This window comes from Cordyceps fumosorosea (genome assembly GCF_001636725.1).
Source record: "Cordyceps fumosorosea ARSEF 2679 chromosome Unknown scaffold_29, whole genome shotgun sequence".
Taxonomy (NCBI): Eukaryota; Fungi; Ascomycota; class Sordariomycetes; order Hypocreales; family Cordycipitaceae; genus Cordyceps; species Cordyceps fumosorosea.
The window spans coordinates 64,368-86,117 of NW_017387329.1; the positions used below are offsets into that span (position 1 = coordinate 64,368).

The window sequence follows — 21,750 nt, forward strand, 5'->3', positions numbered from 1 at the left end:
AAATGCCGGGCAATTTTAACACACCTTTCTTCGTCGTTGGTATAAATCGCACAAACTCGATTTGTTAGGACTCGTCAACCGCTGTGTAAGGGGGAAAGGTTCTTACCAGTCCACGCGATGTGAATGAGGAACTCTTGGTTTGCAGCTCGAAAGACTACCGAGTCTTTGGCGGCTTGACACACCTGGTATGCCTCTTCACGTTGATGGTTTATGGCAAGCCCAATTGCATAGTCAAGGAAAATATTCAGCCAATTTTCGAAAGAAATACCCTGATGTATTCCTGGTTGCATGCCAGCCGCGTTGGTGTCGCCTTGGGGTGCGACAGCTAATTGTATATTTGTAAGCCCAAGGTGCGATACTTCTCGATACATGAGAGCAAGACTTACATCTTGCTAGGCGCTCGTATAGCTGCGATAGGTCACTCTGCGGCGCTTCTGAACTCGCCGACATGGATGTAGGCGTTTTCCTAAGGAAGTGGAGGTACTTGTCCCACGAGTAGAAACGCTTCAGCGATCTAAACTCGTCAACTAACTCCCGTGATGCATCCATCCATTCTGCAGTGAGATCGAGTCGTCCTTCCGAAATCCGAAGCTTTAGATCTCTCACGATATCGTACTGCTTCGATAACTTGATAGCTCGTATTTGCTCACCCTGGCGCAAAGTATCGACACCCGCCAGTCTTTTTGGTCTATAGCGCCTTGGGACGTGCGATTGTTTGTTTTCCGCAGTATCATTAGTACTTTGCTGATTTCCTGGAACACGACGTCGTAGTTGTTCTGGGCGAGCGGCCGAACGGCTTGTATGGTCAGCTTGGTGAGTCTGTGCATCTTGCAATGCCATGGCCTCTGCTGCCAATATGAGTGCCTCTTCCCCTTCCTTGGCGTTTTCATATACATTAGCCAGCTCAATACGGGCAGCTATGGAATCTTCATCGGCCTCGATGGCGGCAAGGAAGCATTCTTCGGCCTTTGGCTGCTCTCCCGTCAAATTGTAGCATCTTCCAAGTTGCAACAATATAGTCGGATCTGGAGTCTCTGAAAAATTTCGAAAGACTTCTAACATCTTTGTAGCGATATCCAGAACACTACTTTTCATGAGCTCCTCGGCAAGATCATATGCGACAGACGGAAATTCGGTAATGAAGTCGCTAGTAGCCTGTGCGGAGGGGTCGAGATGTTTTAGGTGCATCTGGTGAGTGTTAGCCGTGCAGTTATAGATGAAGTACTCTTGGTGTAGCTTACCATGGCCTCATTCTTGTCTAGAAGTCTCAGACGCAGAGTAGCTAGCCTCATTCTGAGGTCAAGTGGCAATGATTCGCCAAATAGGGATTGTGGAAATGATGACCGAGAGAATTCGTCACATTGGCTTCTTCTGCAGTTGTCCAGATCCCATTCACGGTCGTCATCTTGAAGGTCGTCCCAATATACCTCTGATGCTCGACCAACCATCCATCTGGCAAGGGCTTTGAGTTCCTTGATCGTTTCACGGTAGCTACGGCTTGACGCAAGGAAGTCTGTAAAGATGCCGATATCGTACCAGAGTCCCTTGAATCTGTTACCCGGTCCATTCGGGATCACAAGGTCGAAGAAACGACGATAAGCCGTTATTGCGGATGCAGTTGCGGTCGGGCCGTCTTTGCTATCAACGCATGTTTCTGCCAGCTTTCGAACAATGTCAAGATCCTCAGGCCTTTGTCTTAAGATGTAGTTGTACTCCACGATCGCCTGTAGATAGTGGCCTTGGCTGTGGCATACAGCTGCCTTTCCCAGCCTTGCATCCACGTTCTGGGGGTCAGCTCTTAGAGCCGCTGAGAAGCACAGCCGCGCTGTTTTTATATTTGCTTCTTCATTGCCCCCGACATTGTCGAGTGCATATGCGGCGCATGACATCCAGCCACTGATGTCCTTTGGTCGCAGGTGGGCAGCGTACTTCATCGCCTCGAGAGCACGATCCGGCTCACCCTGCTCCCTGAAGATTGAGGCGAGTGCCGTCCATGCTTGGAATGTTTCTGCGTTGATTCTGATTACCTCAGACACAAGCTCCAGCGCGCGATCATAATCGCCAGCCAGGAAAGCTTGGTTTACCCTGGATAGACGAGCAGTAATATCGCCTCGAGGCTTTGCTGCTTTTCTTGGGCCTCGGGAGCCCCTCCCTCCGCGAGTTGGTCTATCATGAGTTTGGGTGTCCCTGCTTCCTTCATGAGAAGCCAGGAATTCACGGACAGATTCGTCGAATTTCGCAATATCACCTTGAAGCTCCTCAAGGTCGGAGTCGGCATCGGAGTTGTCATCGTGCGCAAGAGTTGCCATCGCGTCTTCAGCGCAGCCGGCTTGGCGATTCGGACCTTGTAGAACCAAGCACAGAGAGTATAAGTATAAATAATGCTCGAATGCACAGCACGACGAAGGGTCGTGAGTGGCGACTGATCGATGCCACGGGTGCCGCTGCGCATCTATCGCGTGCGTGACACAGCGCGTATCTGTCTTTTTCCCCCCGGATGATGTGAGGATAGGCCTGATTTGAAACGAAGGTAGCGCGCTAAGTTGCTGACGTCTTCTCTACCTTTGTGCTGTGCGAGGTGAAACTGAAATTGGTTGAGGTGTGTAAACGGACGCTTGAATAAAGGGTATTATCTGGTACTGAGCGGACCCACATCTGCGCCAACATGCTGCACATCACACCACCAGGGACTCGGCGGTAATAAGTGACCTACATACATACCTTAGTAGTACGTGCCTACAAACATATGTACATCAGAGTTCATATAGGGATGCATGCCACCGTCATTGACAGATAGTCAAGTTGATTAAAACTCCTAGAACCATGTACGATAGTGCGACTGAACCCGCAAGGTGCTGCATCTTTCCATTCAAAAACTCAGATCTAGAGTCGGGTTTAAAATTTACCACTGTCCAGGCCGTCTCAAATTTACACTCCCCAGTCATATGCTAGTTGATGGAACCATATGTCGTTGTCTTTTGAATGTGCCACTTCTCTGCCCACACTGTACCTGCAGAATGGGCATTAACCAATGCGTCCCTCGGCTTTAGCATCTGTACATGAGTTAGCGACGAGTCTGTGTCAGCATGTATGAGATTTGAACGCACCCTTCACCTGCTCAAACACCTTTAGCATCTTCCTCCTTGCACCCAGAGCATTTACTCCACGATCCTCCAGCGCCTTGTCATCCAATTCAATGAGATCAGTCCACTTCATGTCCTTCAGGTTGTCCGTGTACTTGTGTAGGCGAAGACTGCGCAGCCAGCTTGGGATATCCTGGAGTAGAGTCGGGTCCGTGGGATCTTCCGGTGGCTTCGAGCTACCCCTCCGACCTCTCGGCGACCGACCGCGAACCATATCTGAGTGGTCCGACAAATAGCCTTCGTGTCCGGATAGGGCCAGCTGCCCCAGATTAACCGCAGGAATACTGCTGCTCATGACACCGGAGCCATCATACGCACTCAGGAAACCGTTGTGCTGGGGTGACGCGAACTGCATTTGTCCCATGGCTTGCTGCATGGGAAGACCAGGGGACTTAGGTCGCGCGCGGCTACCAAGTCCGAGCCCTTGCTGAGCCTGCAGCGCAAGAATTTGCTCTCGGCTTAGGACTTGCCCATGCTCATTGATCATGACGACGTTAGCACCGGGAATGTTGAGTCCATGAGCGTGGGCAGGAGGCGACGATATTTGACTATTGCCAGGCGCATCGTTTGATCGAGCTCTTCGGTATTTGCGAGCATCATCAAGAGCAAATCGATTGTTTACGGTGGAGAGAGCAGCCAACTTCATAGCAGTCGCATTTGCAACCATATCGGCTTGAGAACCCGGTTGCTGGCCAGTGTTGAAGGTGGATGTCATCGGCGTGTTAACCATAGACGCCCAATTGCCGCTACCTCCACCATTGTAAGGAGAAAGCATCGGGAGGTCTGAAGGATTCTTCTCGGGGGCAGCGAGCGTAGTATTTTGAATCGTGGCGTTGTTCCCCAGCTGAGGTAGCGGTGACCTTAAGCCGCCCGACGGCGCAGGCTGCGTGAATTGACCCATGGCTGCTTGAGAAGCAGTGGCTTTGGAATTGTTCGGATCCGAGCCCCATGGGGAAACCGCTGCCCCAACAGCTTCGCGAGAGTCTTGATGAGCAGCAAGTGACGACCGCGGATCAATAGCGGTGCTATTTCTGTTGGAAGACGGCGGGTTTCCCGTTTTCTGCGTGAACTTGGCCTTCTCAGTCGCAATAGCAGCCGCGGCGTCCGGAAACATGGCGTTTATAGTTGACGAGTCAAGGACGGAGTGGCGCTTCCCTGGCGCGGCGCTGGTAGCGGACGCACGGGTGAACGAATTTCGGGACGAGTCAACTGCAAGTTTATTCATAGCGTCGCTCAGACGATTAGACATGGGATCTGAGATACCGATTAGCTTTCTGTTTGACACCTGAGGCTAGTATGGACCGTTACCTTTATCGAATGTGGCGGGTGAGAGGACACCAGACATAGGATGGTTCTTGCCCATCTGCTGCAGAACCTGGATAAAGAATCGAATCTGCACCTGAGTGGTCTGCTGAAGTAGGGCGTATAGTGCGGCAGTACGCTCGGCCTCGCTCAAGACACGAAACCACTGCTCAATAGCGCTTAGTTCATCCTTGAAGTCTTGATCCAGAGTTGCAGCGGCCATTTCCTCCAGCGTCGTCTCATATTGGTCAATATCGGCAATCCACTGCTGAGCAATCTTATCCTGTGAATCGGTGTCGAATGATCCCTGGGCATGAGACTGCTGCGACTGGCCATAGAAGTCCGAAGATGGTCTGATGCGACTGGAAGGAGCGGGCCCGGATATGGAACTCATGTCTGCAGAGGCCCGTAGAGAGCTGGCGGATCCTACAGCCCTAGATGAAGGAGGCCGCAAGGAAGACGCTGAGCTCGCCTCAGGGGTGCTGTTTCGATTTCCGATGACGTGGTTTCCGGACATGTTGAGCATTATTCGATCGATCGAATATCGTTGGTATCGGGAGCAACGTGTTCAGAAGTAGAACGACGACAATTATTAACAAGAAGATAAGTCTGCTTGGCTCCTGCAGCAAACTGCTGACCTCAAAGGAGTCCTGATGGGAAGATGACAGTCAGACTATCGCATGTTACAAAACGAAACGAAAATCTGTGCACCAAGTGTCAGGCGAGAGTTTAGACGCCCGGGTCGGGGGCGGATGCAGTATGTACCTGTAATAAACATGGAAAAAGCTTGCAATGAAAGAAGGGTGTCTGCTGCCAGGCAAACAGAATCCGATCCCTTAGAAATATCGTCGGTGATACAACCAAGAGCCACGAAAAATGGGCAGTGTCCAAGTCATGAAAGAGGTGGAGTTACCTCGAAACAGCGTGGTGCGCCCAAAGCTCAGCGCTTGCTCGTCTTAGGTAATGCACCTGAGCTTCCGAGCCCGAGCCACACAGTCCCAGCCACTGGACGTAACATCTGGCGTTTGGGATGTTTGACAGAATAATCGTGCTACATATTTGTCCGGAAAATGGGAGTGGTTCATGAGGCATTTATGTTCCATCAATACAATTATGCAATTATGCGGCCATGGATCTACGTGGCTTCTGTATCTAGATGTAATAGTACACGCTGCTAGCGACTACCCTCTTGCTGTTTCGGCTGCTTGCTGCAGAGTATCAGTGCGCGCTGAGCTTATCATGACAACAAGAGCACGTAGCTTTTTTAGTAGCTTAGAGGTCCTTGAAGCTTAACGGCCTACGAATTTCATGGTTGGTCGGGCTTTCGACTGCGAGATCGACGGATTTGCAAGCGGCGTGTCTGTCAAGCACGTCAACTGATCGCTCTGGAGAGGTCTTCTACTCAGGCAGAGGATTCCAGAGTTGAGGTGCTAGATTACCCATAACGAATGCATAGCTCAAGCAGCCAGGGAAGTAGTTTCGTTGGTCGATTTGGTTCGCGTTGACAGAGGGGGTGACCTCCGCGGAAATGCCTTGATCAGAACTGAAAATTCGGAGATTCGTGATGCGATAAGACACGAGGGTGAATAACAGTCGGAAATGATTTTTTTTTCACATATTTACCAGCAGTATAACAGACAAACTGGAGAGGTCGACTGAGAACCTCGTTTTTCATCCCATTTAATGCATTATTCCGTTATAACTCCGTGAACCGGTTTAAACAGCTTCGCGCTTGCCCTCCTTAGCCTCTTTCTGTGGTAGCAGTTAGCGATCGCAAGTTGGCGTAGGAAAAGTTGGTCGGATATTGCGCACCAGAGCCTTCATGTTGCCGTGAAGGGCATGTCTGTGGTTTCGGCGGAACTTGGGGTCAGTACCCTTGAGAGAAGGGTAGCGCGAGGTCTTGGGCTTCTTAATGCTGTGGGAAAGATCAGATTTGCGAATGATTTCGGTAACGTTGGAGAAGAACGAACCCGTTGCGGTGCGCCTTGCGCGACTGGTTGTGCTGGGAACTGTTCTTAGACTCTGTTGGCGTGATATTAGCATTATTACAGATTTATCAGCGATTCGGTAGCACTTACTGGCCATTGCTGCGGTTTGATGATATACACTCAAATGGGTCGTAACTCACGATGCTGCGAAGCAAGCGGAAAATGTGTGTGAATTCGAAAACCCTAGCGAGGATGTGGGGCAAATGCTGACCTAATTTTGGTGACTTTTGCCAGGTCCTCTCTCATTAGTGGGTGTATCACGCTTGGCTGAGTTTGGCTGCTTAGTCATTTGTTTTTGAAGAAGAAAATCGCATGGGGTACGCAATTTGGACCATCTGCTGATTCCTTTGTTTACATGGAGAGACATCGGTACAAGTGACGAAAAAATACCATGTTGAATTTGAACGTAACCTTCTAAAAATCCAAGAAGCAAAATCAAAGAGCGGTTCCGTCTATTTGGTGGTGAGCAGCGGTGCGCTCGTCGCGGCTTGGCTCACAATGGCGCCGGCAGCTTGTGGAATCTTCTTGGAACGAAGGCTTGCCAGCCATCTAAAGAAGAGAACAAACAGCAGTTCCACCCTACCAGAAATGTTAGCACAAAGAACGGCACAGCCAGAGAGACGCTAAGGACGTACCTTTCTTTGGTCATCATGAGAATGCCTTGCACAAGGAATCCCTTCATGATCTGAGGACCAATACCCTTAAAGAGGCCAAGCAGACCTTCATTCTTTACGATGAAAGCCATCACTTCCCCGAAGCTCTTGAATGGCTTTCCATTTCTCGATGCTGGAGGCTTCGACTGCAGGCCGACCTTGGCGACGATCAAAGGCTGCGTAGCAATAGTTGCCAGTGCCTTGGATGTTGCGCCGAGAACTAAAGTCTCGATTAGGCTAAGAACGGATGAGGGGAGTGGCATATCGACTTACGGAACGCCTCCCAGGGCTTGAGGCTAGTTCTACCGGGGCAGAATGTTTCCTTGAGACGCTCGTAGGCGCCATACGTGATGGCCGGGTTTACAACCAAAACCAGACTGGCTTTCAAGCCTCTCCAGAGACCACTGACGCCATCTGGGCCTTCAATGACTTCCTTTGCAGTAGCAAGCAGCCCGCGACGCTCGGCTTTGGTAGCTGTCTGCTGTCTGGTCGTTACGACGGCAACGGGGATTGTAAAGAGCTGGGCGAGAGCGCCAGAAACGGCGCCAAGAGACAGCTCGGTGGCGGTTGAGTTGGCGGCGGTACTCTTGCTGTAGTTTGCGTATACGGAGCGGACGACAGTGTACCAATAAAAGTAGGCAAAATTGGTGGACGCGACACCGAGCAAGGATCCGCTCATACCAGTATAGAGACCCTCGACACCTTCCTCTTGGAGAATTTTCGAAATGGCATCCCAGGTCGAGGAGTAATGCGGCGCAGCGTTCTCGTTGGCGGGCGCGCCGGCTTTTGGCGGTTCCTGAACCTGCAGTTTTGTTTTGACACTATGACGGGGTCGGGTGGTTAGCTCAGCTCGGCCTGAAATGTCCACACGTTGAAGAGTATGGAATTGGGGAGAAGACAAACATGTCGAGAGGGTATACGAGGGCATTGGCAAGGACAGCACCGGTGGCACCGGCAACGGCGCCTCCCCAGGGCGAAATGGCAGGCTTGGATTGCCCAGTCATTGCGACTTGCCGGCTAATGGCGGATGTGCGGGATGGGTAGCGGACGGAGCAGCAAGACAGCAGACTTTACAGGGCGAGATGCGTCGCGTCGCCAGTCTGGGGAAAATGCCGTATTTGTCTGAATAGCAGCAGAGGGTTGTTCGAGCAGTGAGGGAAGAATAGTAGCAATCTTCGCTCGGCGGCCGAGAGTCGATGGCATTGAGCCGTAGCGCTCCGACGCAGGCACAACTGGACCTCGGTCCCGCAGCCGTGTGGGCCAAGTCGGCAGGTTGATGCGGTCGATTGCTTGTAAGAACTGGAGGAACCAAACCAGCCAAACCCCGTTCAGATGGGAAGTTTTTAGCGTCTGTGGTTTTATTAGCGTGGAATTTGAGCCTCTGATTTCAAGGAGTGACCTCGGTTGGTCCACCGGAACGGAGCCTATCTTTGCGCCAAAAGCAAGCCGCCATCGTAAAATGGTGCCCGTCTGGGGCCATTCTTTGTGTGCCGTGCCCCGTGGGCATTCCGTTATAAATTCTGCAAACAAGAGGCGCGTACATAATACGGAGTACCTACGTCCCAATTGTTTGCTTCTAGCGCAGCCACTCGGTTACTTGGACTGACGGGGACTGACTGACGTATGTACATATTTTTGGCCTGGTAAAACATTTAAAATACTTTGCTCACTCTAGTCCAACTGATGATGTCTTCATTTTGCGTCGATATGAGCTTCCGCTCCGGAATTTGGGGCAGCTTGTTCGCAATGCTGCCACTACCCATCTGCTGATTGTCCTGCATGGCTATCAACAATCGGTCTATTACATGTGATTACAGCAACAAAAGGCGATGATAACGATTACACTGCTCGTTGTTCCATTTTTACCTAGTATTCTAACTAAACATTCAAATCTTTCTGAGCTCTCCTGCGTTGAGCTGCATTGGCTATAGTGTTCTTTTAAAGCCATCTGTAAATATTGAAATACGTGCCACTTGGGCCAACGCTGTCTTGTTCCTCACGGCTTGGCCACACAAAAACACCAGCGCCTCCCCGACGTGAGTAAAGTATGTCAGCATCTTTTATCATTGGAGATATACACATGAACACAGTAGCACCTGACTAGCTGATACCAGTAAATACACTAAAATGCGTTTGGCTTTAACGCCTGAGATCTCCTTGTGAATTACAAAGATATAGTCGCTATTATAGGTGGTCTTGGGGCGTTAGCAAAGTATCGCAGAGGTGTACTACTAGGCGCCTAGTTGCATGGTGAGCAGATTACTTTAAAGAGAATTTGAACACAAGCCCAATTTTATTTAATGCCATTGTAAAGTTCAATCGGAGTACCTTTTTTCTGGTGTTGAAGCCCGCACTGTGGCGAGTCAGCAGCGAAGTCTTGTTAACAAACCGAGATATTCCTATACCGGGATGCTATCCCACCTCCAATATTTGTACTGCTTGCTATACGAATCATATTGCCTCCCAACCCCATGTACTAATCTGATTATACTCTTCCATACTCAGAGCTGCGACGCCTACGTCACCGTTTTAACAGGCGGTTTCTTTGCAGCAGGTGCCATGAAGCACTGATTGATCACCCAGCATGGAGAGTGACGCGCAGGTAATGCCAGCCACCAGGACCCCGCCTGCTCCACGCTGTAACGTGTAACTAACGTTGAGGTTCGTCGTAAATTAGGTCGCCGAAGCTCTAGCTGCGAGCTCAACAGGAAAAGCTGCGTTGGACTATGCAATTCAAGCAGCCGAGCTGTACATGCGTGCTGCGAGCAGTACCACAAACAAGCAGGATGCCGCTCGCTTGCGACAGAAATGCAAGGCGCTCATTGCTCACGCGGAGATGCTGAAGACACAGCTGTCAATACCACCGCTGCGCCCAAATGGATCGGATATCTTGCGCCAGTCATCCTTACTACATGGAAATGAGTTCCCGCCGTGGGAAGAGACCCCATCCGACACCGAGTTCCAGCGCAAAGCGGGACAGCAGCTCTTCACGTATGCCACCTCCGCCTCGCTCTTCCCTACATCGTCGCTAACTGTTCTCTGCCAGTGATGGGACTGAATTCAGCCTGTCACCTATTCAAACTCAAAATTTCGCATCATGGCAGAGGCCGCAGAATCTATTCGATAATTCCAATGGCAATGACCCTGGAGCCTTCATGAGACCCTCAAGGAGTTGCAACTTGGTCCAGGATGTCACCACTGACTGCTCTGTTGTAGCCAGTCTTTCAGCGGCAATCAATATGCTTACGGGCAAGCATTCCGTAAGCGCTATTCGCCGCTAGGTCTTCACTACACTCCTCATACTGACGTGGAAAATGAATAGGTGCTCTCTACCATCATCTATCCATTTGACCATAACAGCGGCTATCCCAGAATTTCAGAATCTGGAAAATATGTTTTCAGAATGAACTTCAACGGCTGCTGGAGACGCGTTGTCGTAGATGACCGACTACCAGCCTCGAAAACAAATAGGACGCTCTTCGTGGTAGACAGACGGAACACACGACTCATCTGGCCAGCACTACTAGAAAAGGCATATCTCAAAGTGCGTGGTGGCTACGACTTCCCAGGTAGCAACTCAGGTACCGACCTCTGGGTGCTTACAGGTTGGATTCCCGAACAACTTTTCCTTCAAAGGGAAGACTTCGATTTGAGCACAACCTGGAGGAGAATCAAGGCCGCCCATGAAACTCAGGACGTTGTCGTTACTCTCGGAACCGGCCGTATTTCCGCAGAGGAGGAGGAGGTCATGGGCTTGGTTGGGGAGCACGACTATGCTGTGCTGGACATGGATTGTTCTGACGGGATACGGAAACTACTGATAAAGAATCCATGGTGCAACGGACCTGTTTGGACCGGTGCTGGTTGGTCCACGCCGCAACAATCTCCGAGGGCGGGCATGAGCCTGGATGGAGAAACCGCTGGCCAGGAACCAGAGCTATACCCCTCAGGCACACTGTGGGTGGCGTTTGAAGACGTGGCCCAGCATTTCGAGTCCATGTACTTGAACTGGAACCCAAAACTCTTCCCGCATCGTCAAGACCGCCACTTCAGTTGGAGCACACCACCAAAGTACCTTGCCGCATCACTGGTGCGCAATGTCCAATACTCTATCAGCTGCCCTCGAGGTGGTCTCGTCTGGATGTTGGTGAGTCGCCATTTCGTTGATCAAGAGCTGGTCATTATGCGGAATCGTCGAGACTCCATGGCCGCGGTTGCTGAGCAGCTTGGGTACATGAGCATCCTCATCTTCGAAACCAACGGCAAACGTGTGCAGACGAGTGAAGGTCATCTGTATCGCGGCCCCTATGTCGACTCCCCGCAAACCTTGGCTCGATTGGAGACTGAGCCGGGCAAACAATACACCATCGTATTGGACCAACAAGAACTGCCCCTAGAGAGCTATAGATTTACCCTCACCGTCTTCTCCGAGTTCCCTGTTGAAGTGCGCGAGGCGCAAGAGGAAATGTCACATTCCAAAGAGATGATAGGTAAGTGGAGTCGACGAACTGCAGGAGGCAACTCATCCCTCTCTACCTACTTCATCAACCCTCAGTATAAAATCTCGACAACACGGTCCGGGCCCGTTTCTATTCTGCTGTCAACCGATGATCAAGATGTCCACGTCCATGTCGACCTTGTTTGGGCGTCTGGGAAACGAGTGACCTCTATTCGTGTCAAGGATTTAGCAGGAACGTCGGGAGAATACAGACAAGGGTGTGCCGTTGCCAATATACCCAAGCTTGACCCCGGCGTTTATACCTTGGTTTGTTCTACCTTTGAGGCGAACCAGACAGCAGATTTTGCCCTCAAGGTATCATCCACCGCAAATGTTGAGTTGGAGGATATCCCAGCCGACGCAGCTGGCCGTTTGCGCAATTCCCTCCCACCGCTGACTCTCACTGAGCGAGAGGAGCGTATGCGTGCCCCAATCCAAGTTTCCTGGCTCACCCGAGGCAGTGTCTGCGTACGAAATGTCAGTCCCAAAGGCTCGAGAGACGAGGTGGTGCGCCAGTCCTCTTCGCCCATGATCCGCGTCTACATCGTGCATGGTTGGGGTCCCCAGCAGCTCGTTATTGCCGAGTCTGGCGACGGTGAGTTTGTCGAGTCCACAGCGGCGCTGCGAACACCAGAGTTTGATCTCGAGCCGGAGCGGACGCACTCAGGACAAATGTGGCTTGTTGTTGAGACGATTGGGGTGCCCAATGCCTTGGCATCCCTCGAAATGGACGTCTTCAGCGACTCTCCCGTCCAAGTTGGCCCATGGCAGAGTTGGTAATCAGCTCGTCGCTAAGCTGCTAGACTATACGTGCCATGCATTGTCATTTACATGCGGGTCTGATGAAGTGAAAGCATGGATGGTAAGAGAAAAATATATTGGATATAGCTGCATGAAGAAACAAGAGTACATACATTGTCATGAATCGCATCCGCATCTCAGTGGTATCGTCGGCCTCAAAAAAAAAATCGTCAACATCGAATACCCAACGCCAGCTTGTATAGCTACAGCAACTTAGAGACAATGAAGGCGCATAAAAAATCCCCGATGCTGAAATATGAGAAAAGGAGCGGCATCGCGGTACTGTCTCGCTCGCAATATGCCATACTCGCCCAAAAAGAAGAGTTGTCCGAGCCTGACTTGAATCATGGGCCAGTAGCAGAGGCTTTTGTGTTGTGCTATGCAGCAGGCCCCCTTCGTCTTCGCCCTCGATTCGGGCCGTCTGGCCGCTGAGATAGGACCTCTCGTAGTAGTGGATCGTCTTTGTCCCTGTCCAAATGGTGAACACGGACGTGTCTGAGATGGAATACATTAGCAGATTGTCCCGGTAGGTCGTGGAAGCGCCGCAGGTACCTTTGTAGGTTATCCGGACGAGGATACTTGTGCTCACGATCTGGGCAAAAAGGACACACGTATCCTGGAGAATCATGCACCAAGCCGTGTCTAATCATTTCGTTCTTGCGCTTGAACCCCTTGCCGCCCTCGCTTCTGGGACAGCCTTGGACAGGACAGTAATGTGGGCGGGCAGAAGAGTGGACGTTGGCATGCGAATTCAGCAAGTACTGCGTCTGGAACGGGTGCGCACTGCAGCCATCGAACGTGCAGACAAATGAGCCAATTGGGCCACTTGTAATACTGTCAATACTCAGGTGAGACTGTGTTGAAGCCGAGGGCGAATGTGCCCTGTCTCCGTCGGACCCCGCTCGGGAAATATCATAGCTGGGGCTCCGGTGCAGGGACGGCGGAGGGTACCCATATGAACCGCCGGGGGATGCGATGGAGTGCGGTGACGGCAAGTTTCTATGATATGAATCGTTGGGTGAGATGAGCGGCGAGGTGTGTCCCGCTGATATTGGAGGGAGACGAGGTGCTGTGCCTGGTGGCGAAACTGGACATTTTGGAATTTGAAGAGGTGATGCTGGGGTGTCCTGCTCAATAGGCGGGATCCGATTGATGTCACCAAATGTTGATCGAATAGACGGCAAGCTTTGGCTAAGGCTCTCTGACCGAGGCGAATCCATTTGAAGGGGAGGCAACTCTCCCCTCGCGGTCGACATCAGCGGCGGCGGTGACTGAGTTTCGGATGACTTGATGCCGGACTTGGGGCCGGGAGGGCCTCGTGGAAGGGTAGAGAAGCTTGGCAAGAGCTCATCCCTCAAGGACAGCTTGCGCGTCGAGATGGAGATATCGTTGGTAAGCTGAGGCAACGACATATTTCGATCTTGTGGTGGTCGCACGACCTGAAGGGCATCCGCTGCCAAGTGCTGCAGGCTTGGATCTCGCGAATTAGTTGACCTGTGACGATGCCTGCCTTCCAGAGTCATAGATGGCGACCGTCTGCCCAACATAGAGAGTGATGGGCCAGGCGATGACGAAATAGCCTCTCGGTGACTCGGGTGCCTTCTTGCATCAGGAAGTGGTTGTGCAACTGGAAGTCGGCTGCTTGCTGACCGGGGGCTGCTCATAGCGTCACTTCCAGAAGGAAGGAATGCGCGTGGAATTCGATCCGGGCTATTCCCACTTTGTTGAGACTCGAGTACGGCGCCAGGACTCAGGTGGAATTTGGAATTCGGATGCTCGCGATGCTGTGATGGTGCCGGGACGGTCCGATATGCAGCCGGATCGAGACCTAGAGAAACGGGCTGCTGTCGTGACTGTTGTTGTACGGCTGTCATGGTGTTGTATAGTGGAACAGTCGAGACTGGCTTGTCATGTCCTTTCAGTTGCTGAGCAATGAATGGGATTTTGTTTTCTGGATATTTCGAATGACGCCTTTGTGAGTATTTGAGATTTGTTTGCTGAGAGATAGCCAACGCAGTGACCAAGGCGTGTGTCAGTGTCAAGTCTGAGGTGGCCTTGGTTTGCAGTTTCCCGAAAGGACGAGGAGGAGATGACCGGAACGGGTATGCTATGGGTGCGAGTTTGGACTTGTTGGCTCGAACGTGCAGCCCTTGGGCAAAGCAACGGACCACTACACCCTGGATAACCACTTTGATTGTTCGTTATAGGCTGATGAGCAGTCTATTGCCGGCGGCAAGTCGAAGAAACACACGAATCAGGACTGTTGTACAAATTCCATGGGTAGACAAACCTTGACGCGCAAGGAACACGGCGCTGGCCAGAAGTAGTACTCGGCTGGGGAGCAGGCTGAATGATTCTGATTGATCAAGAGCAAGTATGGTCAATAGCGTCGAGAACACGCCGTAATGGGTGTCTTGGGAGTGCAGCGTCTCTAATCGAGTGGTTGATTGGTGGTTCTCAGTGGTGACGTGGGTGGTGTGCAAGAAGAATTTCCACGAGGTGCTGTCCATCACCCAGCCCTGGGGTCCGTTCTTGTACTTGACAGGAGGCAAGCCCAGGAAGAAGTACCGTGAATGTGAAAGACAGCGTGCTACTGTATCACAGACTGTTTTTAGTGTACCATCTGGGGTTGGTCAAGATGAAACGGGCTGTATTCTGCTTCACAAAACTGGGCAACACCGACGCTGGGGAGGATTTGAAGGAAGGACACGATGAATGCAGGAGGGGAGGGGAAAGGGAGAAAAAACAAGGAGATTTGCCTGTGGGTGCCCCGGAGAAGGCGTCGTGGAGTCCAAGGCGAACGTGGGTAGATCTGGATGGGGTGCGTGTGTGTTGCATGTACAGAAGAGTATGGGGTACTGCAGTCCGACAGGAAACAAGATGGCAAGACGCGGCTACGTATCCGAGCTTATGCAAGCCCGTAACGAGTATAAGATTTGCTTCCAGGGCCCGGAAGCTAGGCAAAAGGAAGAGACTCAGGCGTATGTATATATTGCCTACATGTCATGTACGGAGTAGCCCTGATGTGCGGCCCGGTCTAGGGAGCAGCCTACTTTTGCCCATGATGAGGCCAACAAAGAACAGCTGCAGCAGGTACTCAATGCTACTGTACCGTTACGCACTGCTACTTTGAGACTCTACGTACACCTGCCATCCATGTGCTCTGATGTTTGGGGTCTGGGGAGGGGGATCCATGTGGCCAACGAATAGAGCGGCTCTTCCATCGCCCTTTCTCAGCCCTTGTTGGCGGATAACCAGACATGGTCTCGATCTGCCGGATCAGCCAGTCAAGTTTCTGGGGCTTCCCTGCCTCCCCCTCCACACATGGCTGCGGAAAAGCACGGCCTTTTTGCCCTTGTACAAGGTAAATTTAGTAATAACTCCAATGCTCTGTGTCCTTATATGGAGAACACACATGCTCGCTCTCCAACAAGTCGGCCCCGTCTTTCGAGGCAATGGCTGAAGAACTGGGGTAGTGGACAAGCTTTCATTCCCGAGCAGCTTGGCCAACTCTGCCGGCCCAGTCCAAGGAGCAGTGGATTCGTTCCATCCATAGCTACCACTACCCCGTACATGCCTGGATGAGATGGAGAGACTAAGCCATTCTGGTGTTGGATGCATGACTTTGCTGCCCCATGCGTCCGCGGCTCGCATGTCTCTCCAATGCGGCTTCGGATGCTGGGCAAGAGGTACATGACATGGGCTGCAGCCTTCAACAAGCTGCACACACGAACGGAATGGGTTTGCTTAGATGGATGTGTGGGGAGAGACCATGGTTAGTGGGTTTGCCTCGACTGCAGACTTCTTTCCAGGTGGATGGAGAAGCTGGAGGGCTGGGAAGGCTGGATTGGCCGGCCGGGGTAGACAGAGTTAACTTATTTAGCAGGGGCCAGTTTTTGGTTACACTGGCGTCGAAGCGGCGCAGAATGCGGGCTACAGATGGATATCTACTTGGCCAGTACATGTTAGTTACTAAGTTAGTTGGGGATTACTCGTTAGAGTCGGTGTCGGCCCTGCCCGGCCTTGTACTCCCTCTCCCGCAAGTCCTTTCAGCCCCAAGTCTGGTCTGGGGAGGGGACCACCGTCGCCTGGTTTCAACGCCACGAATGTATTTGGACCCGATCATTCCCACTCTTTTACTCTTCGAGAATCCAGTGAGCGGAGAGCGGCATGAATGGGGCCGTCCAGCCGGCCATTTGCGGTATTAGTTTGGGGAAAGAGGCTCTAGGGAGTAGCGAGCGACGGCTAGGAAGCGAGCAGAAACATTACCAAGTACTTGCGAAGTACAATCTGATCCACAGACCACCCCGCGTTGAGGTGAGAGAAGAAAGTGTGTGAGAGAGAAGAGGGTCACTGTGGTCGGAACACATTTCCAGGCAAGACAAACCCCAGCCGGTTAGCTTCGCCTGTTAGTGGCAGCGACGGAAGTCGCCAGTTAAGTGCTGCTCAGACAACTGCGTTTTTTCCTCTTCTTCATTCTCCGAAGCTCGCAACTGTAAGTACCAAGAGCGACTTGGCGGCTAGCAGGTGACCATGTAATCTGTACATCGATTCTCTTTATGGACCAATGTACATGGCGCTCCCTAAGGGTAACTAAATACCCAAATGGTTGATATAGCAATGCTGTCACTTATGTTTGAGCCGCAGTAAATAGCCCAAGCGCGATCCCTAACGGAGCACAGAACAAGCTCCTTGTCTACTAAAAGTAATAAGCCGCCACTCAACAAAGAGGATGGAACTCTCAGCGCCGCCAAGGCACCCAGTGCGGCAGCCTGGCAAAAGGGACAATGGGCCTGCCGCAAAACCCCCGGTCTGGGGTCAAGTTGACTAAAAGCGTTGCAGGGACATGCTGGGAGAGCGGGGAGGCACTCCGTTAGATTGTGGGGGAACACTGCTTTTCGGAGGAAAACGTATATGTACCCTTCCTCTCGTTGACATCTTCTTCATCGTCATTCGCCATTGTCGTTGTTGACGAGGCTCCTCCATCTGCCCCCTCCCACACCCTCTCTTATAATTTAGCGGGCTCCCCCGTCGTTACCCAGTTATAAGTACGCGAGCTAACTTTCAGCAGCCTATTTAGCTTCAAATGCAAATTGTTGGCCGACACAGTCCACGGCCTTTTAGCTTTGATCTGGCCGTGCATGCAATGCACCTGCTGATGTCGAGTTACAAGGTCAACTACCAAGCTAGACAAGTTGCGTCCAGGCCCCCTCACGCATCTACAGCTTTTAGGTAGTTTCTTGTGCTAAAGATTAGTACGGACTGGTCCTCTGTTGAGCCTCCGCACTGAAAATCCGACCACTGACTTGCATGCATACAATCAATCAGCACGGCCGAATTGGCCACCTCGGAAAGCCAGGACCGCCCCAATCATGTCCTGATGAGGGCTGCTCTCCTGCTTGGCCACACCTCCGTAGTAACTATGTAGTCCCGGCCCAGACGCCTTCCCATTAGCTACTCGGTCTTGTTGGCTTTTCGGAGCCGCTCTTGTCGCCCGTCTCCGCACACCTCAAACCCCACGGATGTTTTTCAACCTGTACATATGTCATATTTATCTGCCGTCGATAGACAGAGACCGTGAGCCGTGCTACACACCTGATCCGCAGCGGTGCGATTGACATTTGATGACAAGTTGACACGGCCAAGGACGCAGGGAGAGACAAGTGAGCCGCATCCCACCACAAAAACAGTATGCACGTTTACCTACCTAACCTAACTACGAATAGTTGCGAACCCGTAAAAAGTGTTGGCATTTGCAACAATGGCTGCCGTGCAACTCAGAGAACCAGTCAGTCAGCCAGCTCACCAGATTGACACCGGTCTTCTTGCCTGCCTGAAAGGAAAAGAAGGGTAATAAAAAGCAATTCCTCATCTTGTCTCTCCACCTTCGAAATTAGCTTCCCATTCTGCTGGTCATAGCTCGCGTGGTCCAGATTTTCAAGGAGCAGCTGCAAAATCAGCCGTGATTTTTTTTTCCTACAGCCGACCAGTAACTGCCCCTCTCGTTATCCCCTCCCCAGACAGTGATGATGCAAGGACAGCTTCTGTCTCTCTCAGGCGATGGAACAAGGTCTCAGGCATCACAATTACCCAGTTAGCTGAAAGGCGCACGCCACGGTTCACGCCCAGGCCCCCTCCCACCTTTGTGACTGCGAATGATCCAAGAAAAACGCCTTTTGTGTTGCTGCCTTAAAAAAAAAAAGAATACTGCAACCTTTTCCCAAGGCCGCCCCCACTATCTTCTTTATTCACGGGAAATTCGGACGGCGCTCGGGGTTCCCGTCTTCGAGCTGGTGAGGCAAGGTAAATCTTGATCGAGGCGCGACTCCTTCTGGTCGACTGTATTCCGTATCCGTACTCGAAAGTGTAAGCAGGTTCTGTCCGCGCTGAGGACTAGACTTATTCAGTTCTTCTGTTGCAGGCATAGGTTGGCAATCTCTGGCCAGCTCGGATACACCTCGGTACCTAGATCCTTGAGATGTCAACATCGGCTTCCCCTGTTCCAGAACAACGCAGGGTTTGAACGCGCTGGGGAGGCCCTGCGGCTATGTTCGGCGAACCAGCATCCAGTCGTCCACATCCCCATATTCAAGGTACCCTAATAAGGCCGGTCCTTGATGCCAGCCTCTTGCGATGTTGTCAGTGCGTTGCGAGCCCAGCGCAAGTTAATAAAAGGTCGCCATTCTCGGTCTATCCATGATTTGGGGGAAGTTGAAACGAGCTACACTCCATCTATCGCGCAGCTCTGCAGCCTGCAACCAAAAAAAATTCTGGGTTGGGGAGCGCATGTCCTAGTTAGAGTGTTAGAACGGTGCTGCCTGGCTCATCCTAGCATTTTGCACAAGTGCGAACGCATCAAGGGGGCTTTTTTCACACTGCATAAGACAGCGACTCGCTCACTACCTTTAGCGTCGATGTTGTTCTACATCACCATCAAGTGTCAAGCACTCTTCGCCTCTCTAATAACTAACCCCCACACGGGCTGGAAGTGGTCTTCTCCCGCGACCGCTCTTAACTCAGCCTCATATGTAGGTTAGGTAACTGTTTTCGGCCGTCCCAGGTTTTGCTCGGACTGTTCGGATATTCCACGGCGCCAGTGCCTCTCTGTGCCGAGCGTCGGCCCTTCTGGCAAACGTCCGCCCCTACCATTGCAGCCCACACACGCTTAGCGGGGAGGAGACGCTTTGCCGAGACTTAAGCCTCATTACAATCTTGTTGGAATTTAGCAGCAAGCTCCTATGCTCTTACGCGACGTCATTTAAGGCCGCCGTTATTACATAGTATTGGCTCGACTTATTTAATCAACCTCGCCATGGATATCCCAGCCACCATGAAAGCCGTCGTCTTCGACGGCCCCCGAAAAGTATCCATTCAAGACCGCCCTGTACCCCGAGGTAAGTTATCCTTGCTGTTATACCCCGATTATCCGGCCTGCCTGGCTAAGTGTACGTCTAGTCAGGGATGACCGCGATATCATCATCAAGGTGCAGGCCACCGCTCTCTGCGGCTCGTAAGTTCGGCATTGCCTCCCTGCTGCGCTGGCATGCATTCTCCGTACATCCGCTGAGACGACTGTGTAGCGAGCTCCACGTTTACCGTGGGCACCAGCCATCTGGCACTGGATTCATCATGGGCCATGAGTTCACCGGTGTCGTGGTGGAAGCCGGTTCACAGGTCAAGACCCTCAAAGTTGGCGACAAGGTGGTATCTCCTTTTACAGCTTGCTGGTGCGTTCCGATCCAGATTCGTCCGTTTCACCTGATCCTAACTCCCCAAAGCGGTGAATGCTTTTACTGCCAAAACGAAGCCACTTCTCGTTGTGTTCACAGCAAACTGTTTGGATCTGCCGTTCTCGATGGTGGCCAGGCCGAGTATGCACGCATCCCCATGGCGGATAGCACCGCTATCCTGGCGCCCAAGTCCATCTCCGACAAGGCCTTGGTCTTGATGGCTGACATCTTTCCTACCGGATACTACGGAGTAAAGAGCGCCGTAGAGCTGAGACCAAAGGTAGACATCTCGCAGTCGACCTTTGTCGTAATTGGTTGTGGTCCAGTCGGAATTTGCGCCGTTATCTGCGCTCTTCATCTCAACCCCAAACACGTGTTCGCGGTCGACAATGTCGACAGTCGTCTGAAGATGGCCAAGACCCTTGGCGCTGTGCCGCTCAACTTCAAGGATGGCATTGACAAGATGCAGGAGCAAGTTCGAAACGCCACCGGCGGCCGAGGTGCAGATTTTGTCGTCGAGGTGGTTGGCTTATCCCCCGCGCTCAAGACTGCATATGACCTGGTGCGCCCTTTCGGTGCCATGAGTAGCATTGGTATTCACAACGCCGAGGTAAGATGTTATGCACCCTCTGGTATTATGGAGACTTCCAACACAGACTGACTGGTATCGCAATCAACAGATCCCTTGGAGTGGTGCGGATGGCTATGCGTGAGTAAAACAACTCCCGCCATGTAACACCCCCTGTATTGACAGAAGACCAGCAAGAATGTTCGATTCCAAATGGGGCGGTGCCCAGTCCGTTCCATCTTCCCTGAGGCGCTTGCTCTACTCGAACAGAAGCAGAAGGACGTCGAGTAAGCTAACCGGTTGGCCAACAATGATGAAACGCATACTGACAGCAAGCCTTTCTCCAGGTTCATGTTTGACAACATTATGCCACTGTCCGATGCAGTCGGCGGATACGACATGTTTGACAAAATGAAGGTTCACAAGATCGTTTTTGTCCCATAGGCGGCGGTTGACTTCAGGCCTAGTTTTGCCGTGGCTTCACCATGCCCTCCTGCATGATGTAATACACTACTGTCGAGTCATTGTGCAGTGTTGCAAGCACTACCCTCTTCTCGCGTGTGCCAGTGCTGGTTAACGAATCGAAAACAGCCGCAAAGTCGGCCAGAGACCACTTTTCCGACAGGTGAACCGGGAGAACGATTTCGTGCATAGCTTCCTGAAGTACTCGCTCGCCAGTAGCTTGCTCTTGCGCGAGAGCTGCAACCTGGTCATCTGGGTGCAGATATAGTCGTTTCGTGGGCAAGCCTCTAATCAGAGCCCTAGATGATGCCTGAGTGTAGATGAAATCGAGCTCCGTCCAGTCATGCTGGTCCTGCAAATTTTTCATGACGGTAATGGCCACATTGTCGGGCTGCTGGTGTGGAGGCGGAGGTATTCCTGGCATGGTAAGCGTATTTCAAATGAGTAGGAGTACAAGATTCGCGGGAGTGTGAGATATCGCTGTCGTAGGACAATGTTGAAAAGTCGAGGCGGCGCAGCTAAGAAACCAACCTGGATGGTAGGTAGGTAGGTAGCTATGTAGGTACCTAGTCAACTGGGTGGGGCCGCGCAGCAATGTACCGTGA

The 21,750-nt window shown here is 51.9% G+C and overlaps 6 protein-coding genes across 6 annotated transcripts; 3 read left to right on the forward strand and 3 right to left on the reverse strand.

Annotated features, from left to right (window-relative positions):
• Positions 1–3,024: 3,024 nt before the first annotated feature.
• ISF_08338 (protein VTS1) lies at positions 3,025–4,962 on the reverse strand (the record flags this gene model as incomplete). Its single annotated transcript, XM_018851941.1, has 3 exons — positions 3,025–3,053; positions 3,108–4,397; positions 4,452–4,962. The coding sequence occupies 3 exons, from the start codon at positions 4,960–4,962 to the stop codon at positions 3,025–3,027; spliced, it is 1,830 nt and encodes a 609-aa protein (XP_018700838.1).
• Positions 4,963–6,161: 1,199 nt separating this feature from the next.
• ISF_08339 (Ribosomal protein L29e) lies at positions 6,162–6,530 on the reverse strand (the record flags this gene model as incomplete). Its single annotated transcript, XM_018851942.1, has 4 exons — positions 6,162–6,197; positions 6,258–6,360; positions 6,416–6,467; positions 6,524–6,530. 4 exons carry the CDS (start codon positions 6,528–6,530, stop codon positions 6,162–6,164), a joined length of 198 nt encoding a protein of 65 aa, XP_018700839.1.
• Positions 6,531–6,885: 355 nt separating this feature from the next.
• Positions 6,886–8,090, reverse strand: ISF_08340 (Mitochondrial substrate carrier; the record flags this gene model as incomplete). Its single annotated transcript, XM_018851943.1, has 4 exons — positions 6,886–7,012; positions 7,069–7,306; positions 7,360–7,907; positions 7,990–8,090. The coding sequence occupies 4 exons, from the start codon at positions 8,088–8,090 to the stop codon at positions 6,886–6,888; spliced, it is 1,014 nt and encodes a 337-aa protein (XP_018700840.1).
• Positions 8,091–9,670: 1,580 nt separating this feature from the next.
• ISF_08341 (PALB protein) lies at positions 9,671–10,135 on the forward strand (the record flags this gene model as incomplete). Its single annotated transcript, XM_018851944.1, has 2 exons — positions 9,671–9,688; positions 9,764–10,135. 2 exons carry the CDS (start codon positions 9,671–9,673, stop codon positions 10,133–10,135), a joined length of 390 nt encoding a protein of 129 aa, XP_018700841.1.
• Positions 10,136–10,325: 190 nt separating this feature from the next.
• On the forward strand, positions 10,326–12,364 carry ISF_08342 (PALB protein; the record flags this gene model as incomplete). Its single annotated transcript, XM_018851945.1, has 3 exons — positions 10,326–10,346; positions 10,409–11,576; positions 11,997–12,364. 3 exons carry the CDS (start codon positions 10,326–10,328, stop codon positions 12,362–12,364), a joined length of 1,557 nt encoding a protein of 518 aa, XP_018700842.1.
• Positions 12,365–19,715: 7,351 nt separating this feature from the next.
• On the forward strand, positions 19,716–21,127 carry ISF_08343 (Alcohol dehydrogenase superfamily, zinc-type; the record flags this gene model as incomplete). The annotated part of the gene is made up of 7 exons (XM_018851946.1): positions 19,716–19,779; positions 19,841–19,895; positions 19,966–20,112; positions 20,164–20,725; positions 20,796–20,824; positions 20,878–20,970; positions 21,031–21,127. The coding sequence occupies 7 exons, from the start codon at positions 19,716–19,718 to the stop codon at positions 21,125–21,127; spliced, it is 1,047 nt and encodes a 348-aa protein (XP_018700843.1).
• Between the last annotated feature and the right edge of the window lie 623 nt (positions 21,128–21,750).